This window comes from Drosophila miranda (genome assembly GCF_003369915.1).
Source record: "Drosophila miranda strain MSH22 chromosome Y unlocalized genomic scaffold, D.miranda_PacBio2.1 Contig_Y2_pilon, whole genome shotgun sequence".
Classification (NCBI taxonomy): Eukaryota; Metazoa; Arthropoda; class Insecta; order Diptera; family Drosophilidae; genus Drosophila; species Drosophila miranda.
Window position 1 is genome coordinate 26458529 of NW_022881614.1, and position 7996 is coordinate 26466524.

Here is a 7996-nt window from a genome sequence, read left to right on the forward strand (position 1 = left end):
ATAGCTACTCATATTCATATGTGTATGTACGCTAGGAATACGTTTTCTATTAATTTTTTGTATACCCGATACTCAAAATGAGTATTGGGGTATATTAGATTTGTGGTAAAAGTGGATGTGTGTAACGTCCAGAAGGAATTTTTTCCGACCCCATAAAGTATATATATTCTTGATCAGCATCAATAGCCGAGTCGATTGGGCCCTGTCTGTCTGTCCGTCTGTCCGTCTGTCCGTCCGTCCGTCTGTCCGTCCCCTTCAGCGCCTAGTGCTCAAAGACTATAAGAGCTAGAGCAACGATGTTTTGGATCCAGACTTCTGTGATATGTCACTGCTACAAAAATATTTCAAAACTTCGCCCCGCCCACTTCCGCCCCCACAAAGGACGAAAATCTGTGGCATCCACAATTTTAAAGATATGAGAAAACCAAAAACGTAGAATTGTAGAGAATGACCATATCTTTAAGACTGCGGAAGCTGAATTGGATTGTATTATTATTATTGCCAGCATCAAGAAAACAATTTCATTTTTTCTCGCCCTGTCTCTCTCTAACACACACGTAGCATAGGCGGCTTTGCTTAGAGTAAAACATTAGCGCCTAGATCTCAGAGACTATAAAAGCTAGAGCAACCAAATTTGGTATCCACACTCCTAATATATCGGACCGAGACGAGTTTGTTTCAAAATTTCGCCACACCCCCTTCCGCCCCCGCAAAGGACGAAAATCTGGGGATATTCAAAAATCTCAGAGACTATTAAGGCTAGAGTAACCAAATTTGGTATCCGCACTTTTGTTAGATCTTACTATAAAACGTGTATCTCAAAATTTCGCCCCACCCCCTTCCGCCCACACAAAGGACGAAAATCTGTGGCATCCACAATATTGCACATTCGAGAAAACTAAAAACGCAGAATCATAGATAATGACCATATCTATCAGATTGCTGAATCTGGATCAGATCAGATCATTTTGATAGCCAATAGGAACAAATCAATTTGCAGTGGCTACGCAGCGCCCGACGTCACGCTCAGACTGATTTTCTGTCTCTCTTGCACGCACTCTTTGTCGTGTCGTTCAATATTAGCGGCGTCCGCCGGAGGAGAGCCATACTGACTAAGTATCGGGTATAACTGTAGAGTTGCGGTGTCCGCAGCAACTCACAACGTTCCCCCTCGTTTCTTATACCCGATAATCAAAATGAGTATTGGGGTATATTAGATTTGTGGTAAAAGTGGATGTGTGTAACGTCCAGAAGGAATTGTTTCCGACCCCATAAAGTATATATATTCTTGATCAGCATCAAAAGCCGAGTCGATTGAACCATGTCTGTCCATCCGTCTGTCCGTCCGTCCGTCTGTCCGTCCCCTTCAGCGCCTAGTGCTCATAGACTATAAGAGCTAGAGCAACGATGTTTTGGATCCAGACTTCTGTGATATGTCACTGCTACAAAAATATTTCAAAACTTCGCTCGCCCACTTCCGCCCCCACAAAGGATGAAAATCTGTGGCATCCACATTTTTAAAGATACAATAAAACCAAAAACGCAGAATCGTAGAGGATGACTATATGTTCTAGAGTGTAAAATCTCAACCAGATCGTATAATTATTATAGCCAGAATCAAGAAAACAATTTCATTCTTTCTGTCTCTGTCTCTCTCTAACACACAGGTTTCATGGTCGGCTTTGCCAATTGCAATATATGAGTTCAAGGATCTCAGAACCTATAAGAGCCAGAGCAACCAAATTTGGTATCCACACTCCTGTGATATCGGACCTTGACCGTTTCGTGTCCAAATTTCGCCACACCCCCTTCCGCCCCCGCAAAGGACGAAAATCTGGGGCATCCACAAATCTCAGAGACTATTAAGGCTAGAGTAACCAAATTTGGTGTCCGCACTTCTGTTAGATCTCACTATAAAACGTTTATCTCAGAATTTCGCCCCACCCCCTTCCGCCCCCACAAAGGACGAAAATCTGTTGCATCCACAATATTGCAGATTCGAGAAAACTAAAAACGCGGAATCATAGATAATGACCATATCTATCAGACTGCTGAATCTGGATCAGATCGGATCATTTTTATACCCAAAAGGAACAAATCAATTTGCACTGGCTACGCAGCGCCCGACGTCACGCTCAGACTGATTTTCTGTCTCTCTCGCACGCACTCTTTGTCGTGTCGTTTAATATTAGCGGCGTCTGCCGCAGGAGAGCCATACTGACTAAGTATCGGGTATAACTGTAGAGTTGCGGTGTCCGCAGCAACTCACAACGTTCCCCCTCGTTTTACTTAATTTATAGGCTTAAGGCGTCGCGGGGAGTGAATTAAGGGATTCGTTTCGATCCTCCGCTGTGCTACTGATATGCCGACTATAATCTGTAGACCCGCAATTCATAAATAAGTTTGTGTTTTTTATACCCGATACTCAAAATGAGTATTGGGGTATATTAGATTTGTGGTAAAAGTGGATGTGTGTAACGTCCAGAAGGAATCGTTTCCGACCCCATAAAGTATATATATTCTTGATCAGCATCAATAGCCGAGTCGATTGAGCCATGTCTGTCTGTCCGTCTGTCCGTCCGTCCGTCTGTCCGTCCCCTTCAGCGCCTAGTGCTCAAAGACTATAGGAGCTAGAGCAACGATGTTTTGGACCCAGACTTCTGTGATATGTCACTGCTACAATAATATTTCAAACCTTCGCCCCGCCCACTTCCGCCCCCACAAAGGACGAAAATCTGTGGCATCCACAATTTTAAAGATATGAGAAAACCAAAAACGTAGAGTTGTAGAGAATGACCATATCTTTAAGACTGCGGAATCTGAATTGGATTGTATTATTATTATAGCCAGCATCAAGAAAACAATTTCATTTTTTCTCGCCCTGTCTCTCTCTAACACACACGTAGCATAGGCGGCTTTGCTTAGAGTAAAACATTAGCGCCTAGATCTCAGAGACTACAAAAGCTAGAGCAACCAAATTTGGCATCCACACTCCTAATATATCGGACCGAGACGAGTTTGTTTCAAAATTTCGCCACACCCCCTTCCGCCCCCGCAAAGGACGAAAGTCTGGGGATATTCAAAAATCTCAGAGACTATTAAGGCTAGAGTAACCAAATTTGGTATCCGCACTTCTGTTAGATCTTACTATAAAACGTGTATCTCAAAATTTCGCCCCACCCCCTTCCGCCCACACAAAGGACGAAAATCTGTTGCATCCACAATATTGCACATTCGAGAAAACTAAAAACGCAGAATCATAGATAATGACCATATCTATCAGATTGCTGAATCTGGATCAGATCAGATCATTTTTATAGCCAATAGGAACAAATCAATTTGCAGTGGCTACGCAGCGCCCGACGTCACGCTCAGACTGATTTTCTGTCTCTCTCGCACGCACTCTTTGTCGTGTCGTTTAATATTAGCGGCGTCTGCCGGAGGAGAGCCATACTGACTTAGTATCGGGTATAACCGTAGAGTTGCGGTGTCCGCAGCAACTCACAACGTTCCCCCTCGTTTTATACTCGGTTTAAGTTCAATACGATAAGAGGAATGAGAAATGAGAATGAGGAATATTTCCACAAGAACAATCTCCTAGGCAGTCATTATGTCATAATGCAAGCAAAACTTTTGAAATGTTCTTAAACTTGTCTCTCCAACCGTGCGTAATACTAATCTAAGTCCAGTTTGACCCTTGCTCCCCACACCCCAAAAACATAATTCCAACAACTGTACAAGATCATTTGTGAAGACCCACATTAGAACGGAGAAGAGACGATCGCGTCAAGTGTGCAGTGCGATGTTACTCTTGCGAGTAAATATGGCAAATAAGTGAGTGAGGCGGCGGTGGTGGTGGTGGTGTAGACGTGACTCAGCTCAGCTTTTCCCACATTACCAATAATTGTGTGTTTGACAAGCGCTCTAGTGGCTGGCCCCTGACACTGTCTGACTCATACTCATGTGCTGATAAGAGTGATCTGTTTATGCTAAGCTCCAAATGACATAATGATATCAGTGAGCAAACATCAATCAATCGTAACGGAGCTAGGATGCGCACGATCATGTAAATTTAATTTATTCAATGGCATTCTTTATCGGAGCTTATTTATGTACAGAAGCTGCAGTAAACAAACAAAAGACGCAACTAATAAGACTATTAATCTACAAACTATATAAATCATATCTAGGGTGGGCTTAGCTATAAAAAATAATCAATAATTAAGATACGAAAAAGCAACAACAAAAGCAGAAAAAAAACGAGGGGGAACGTTGTGAGTTGCTGCGGACACCGCAACTCTACAGTTATACCCGATACTAAGTCAGTATGGCTCTCCTCCGGCAGACGCTGCTAATATTAAACGACACGACAAAGAGTGCGTGCGAGAGAGACAGAAAATCAGTCTGAGCGTGACGTTGGGCGCTGCGTAGCCACTGCAAATTGATTTGTTCCTTTTGGCTATAAAAATTATCTGATCTGGTCCAGATTCAGCAATCTGATAGATATGGTCGTTATCTATGATTCTGCGTTTTTAGTTTTCTCGAATCTGCAATATTGTGGATGCAACAGATTTTCGTCCTTTGTGGGGGCGGAAGGGGGTGGGGCGAAATTCTGAGATAAACGTTTTATAGTGAGATCTAACAGAAGTGCGGATACCAAATTTGGTTACTCTAGCCTTAATAGTCTCTGAGATTTGTGGATGCCCCAGATTTTCGTCCTTTGCGGAGGCGGAAGGGGGTGTGGCGAAATTTGGACACGAAACGGTGAAGGTCCGATATCACAGGAGTGTGGATACCAAATTTGGTTGCTCTGGCTCTTATAGAATCTGAGATCCTTGAACTCATATTTTGCAATTGGCAAAACCGACCATGAAACCTGTGTGTTAGAGAGAGACAGAGCGAGAAAGAATGAAATTGTTTTCTTGATTCTGGCTACAATAATTATACGATCTGGTTGAGATCTCACATTCTAAAACATATAGTCATCCTCTACGATTCTGCGTTTTTGGTTTTATCGTATCTTTAAAAATGTGGATGCCACAGATTTTCGTCCTTTGTGGGAGCGGAAGTGGGCGGGGCGAAGTTTTGAAATATTTTTGTAGCAGTGACATATCCCAGAAGTCGGGATCCAAAACATCGTTACTCTAGCTCTTATAGTCTTTGAGCACTAGGCGCTGAAGGGGACAGACAGACGGACGGACGGACGGACGGACAGACGGACAGACGGACAGACAGACATGGCTCAATCGACTCGGCTATTGATGCTGATCAAGAATATATATACTTTATGGGGTCGGAAACGATTCCTTCTGGACGTTACACACATCCACTTTTACCACAAATCTAATATACCCCAATACTCATTTTGAGTATCGGGTATAATAATTACAAACGTCTGCTAACTACAACTATGGCTTGCAACGAGTATTATTCGCGATCGAAAAATGTCTGTACAGGCTAGGGGTGGGGTGTAAATGTTGGCTACAAATATATACCATTATATATACAAAGCAACAACTTATGTCGTAGAAACTAGGAATTGCTAACCAGTTTGTGTAAAGCCACCAAACTGTGCCACAAGCTCGGCGGCCCTAGAGGCCCAGATTGATGTGATCTGAAAAATACAAGTCGACGTCGCTCGGTTGTTTGTCAATGAGTCGAATCAATGCCTCAGCCTCTAATCTAATCTAATCTACACTGGCATGCCACGCTGCACGTCAAAGACTGTAGTGTGTCTAAACGCAGCTATTAACTGAATTCCCTTAAAGCTTAAAGGGAAGGGGGGTGTGCGCTATGCCTATGCATGAGGGTGGAGTCGAGTCTGTTCTTTTTTACAGCATTAAGTCTATGCTTACGTAGTGACTAAGGGTTTAGCTAATAATACTACTACCAGACGTCCCAGTCACCAGCTCCGTCTACGTTTGCAGTCCGCTGAGTTACTCAAAAGTACAAAATAATGAACTTAACTAGTTGCTGCTACGACACCAGCAGACGGTGCTTCGCTTCTGTACAGAATGTGGCCGCTGGCGTGACCTCCGCCACCGCTTGACCCGAATCCGTCGGTAACGTCGGCGCCGGCTGTGGCTGCAGCGGTGCGGTTTGACAATCGGCGGGTGTGTTCAGCTCGTAGGCCATGCCACCCCAGTGAAGCTTGAAGGTGCGAGTCCGCCAACGTATCGCCGGGTCCCAGAGCGCGTGCAGGAACAGATAGGGCCCCGTCAGCTCCCTGAACAGCCAGCCAATGACAAACTCGAACTTGTGGAACGGCATTGAGCCGTGATGGACTATGGAGAGCAGCAGCCAGTCGGACAGCAACCAGCAGAGTATGTGCACCATGTAGAACACCAGAGGTTCCCAGTTGAACAGAACCGAGGCTGACCAGGCCGCGAAGGCCCCCAGAATCATGCACTCGGAGAGCGGCTCCAGAAGGATGGTCGTGGGCACCATGGCCACGCGCAGCTTAGCCCATCGTATGAGCCGCGCCTGAAAGCTGCCGACGTCGCACAGTCCGCTGTTCTGCAGAGCGGGCTGATTGGAGATTCTCATTTTCCATCCCAGCTTCGTTACGCCTTTGGCGATAAAGAAGTCCTCGGCAAGGTAGCAGCCAAAGGCCCTTAGGCCGCCCAGCTGATCGATGACTGCTTTCCGCAGAAGACACGACATTCCCGTGTGGCAGTTTATGCCAAGAACATCGGCCGATAGGTAGATTCTGCTCTGGACGGTGCCGAAGAAGACCTTCTCGAAAATGGTGGCAAATCCCTCCCGGTCGCAGGTGAACGGCATCTGATGGACCAGGGCGTGCTTCTCGGACATGTTTTGGACCATGTCCAGCAGCGTGTCGTTCTTCATTTTGATGCCACTGTCGGAGATCATAACGAAATCGAATTTTGCCGCCATGTAGCCGGGATGGATGTTGTTGATTTTCGGATTAACGCCCACATCAGACCCGCCCACAAAGAGCCGGGCGTCTATCCGGGGATACTTTTCCAGCAGGCCCTCGACCAGCTTTATGGCCGGATCGTCCTTGTCCTCCACACAGAAAAGCAGCTCGTACACAGGATAATCCATCGTGAAGAAGGTCTCTAGGTTGTGCTGCAAGTTCGGATCCACGCCCATCAGCGGTTTAAGGATGGAGACACCCGGCAGTGGCGACGACTCTGGCGGCAGCTTGCACGACTTCTTGTGCAGCTTGTACTTCCCGTAGCAAATGGCTATCAGATGGACCATCCAGGTGCCAAACCAGAAAATCATGAAAAACGCTGCGAAGCCGTACAGTGGCACAGGTAGGTGTGACATCGCCCTGTCTCTGTGGGCGTGAGTGTGCTGTGGTGTGAGTGGAGCTCCCTGTCTCGTTGTTCGTCTCGCGGTGTGGTGTGTCGCTGGCTGGGTGGGCGTGGACTGCGCGGCGCGGCTGCTCTGCTACAGATTTACTTGGTATGCATTGGTTGCGGTTTGTCAAGCGTCGCTTTTGCTAAAGGTTTTCCCGTTTTTCAGTTTTATCGCGCTCGACGGTTTGCGTACTTCTTGCTCAGTGTGACCGCGGATTTAGCGATAAAACATACCGTCCGACCCTCAAAAATATACCAAAGATACCGCCTCGTGTTAAAAACATACCGTAAATATACTGTCGAATTCAAGTTCTACGATAAATATTCGTCGTTTTTGATATTCGTTGAATATTACTAGCTAGATCAAACATTTAGCCATGCCCACATAATTTTATCCAATTAATTAACATATTTTCTACTTTTTTTGGATAGCCTAAATACTTGCTTTTATTGGATTTTGCCTAAAAAGCGGCTTTAGCGAAAAAGGTCAAACAAAAAAAAAAACCTAAAAGAGCTGTCGTTCCTTGATAGACAAATTCTGAAATTCATGAAAATTCATTAATTTAATGAATGAGCCACTCCGCAGCTGGCTCTAGTAACAATATCGAGTAATTAATTAGTGATTGACTAACTGAAACTTCCCACAAAATGAGTGAACACTCCTGCGG

The 7996-nt window shown here is 45.2% G+C and overlaps 1 protein-coding gene across 1 annotated transcript; it reads right to left on the bottom strand.

Annotated features, from left to right (window-relative positions):
- Positions 1-5855: 5855 nt before the first annotated feature.
- LOC117193519 (ceramide glucosyltransferase-like) lies at positions 5856-7541 on the bottom strand. Its single transcript, XM_033398265.1, has one exon. The coding sequence runs from the start codon at positions 7294-7296 to the stop codon at positions 5977-5979; it is 1320 nt and encodes a 439-aa protein (XP_033254156.1). The 5' UTR covers positions 7297-7541; the 3' UTR covers positions 5856-5976.
- Positions 7542-7996: the final 455 nt, after the last annotated feature.

Coding starts and splice junctions, on each gene's coding strand:
- LOC117193519 (XM_033398265.1), bottom strand. CDS start 7,296: ATGTCACACCTACCTGTGCCACTGTACGGCTTCGCAGCGTTTTTCATG.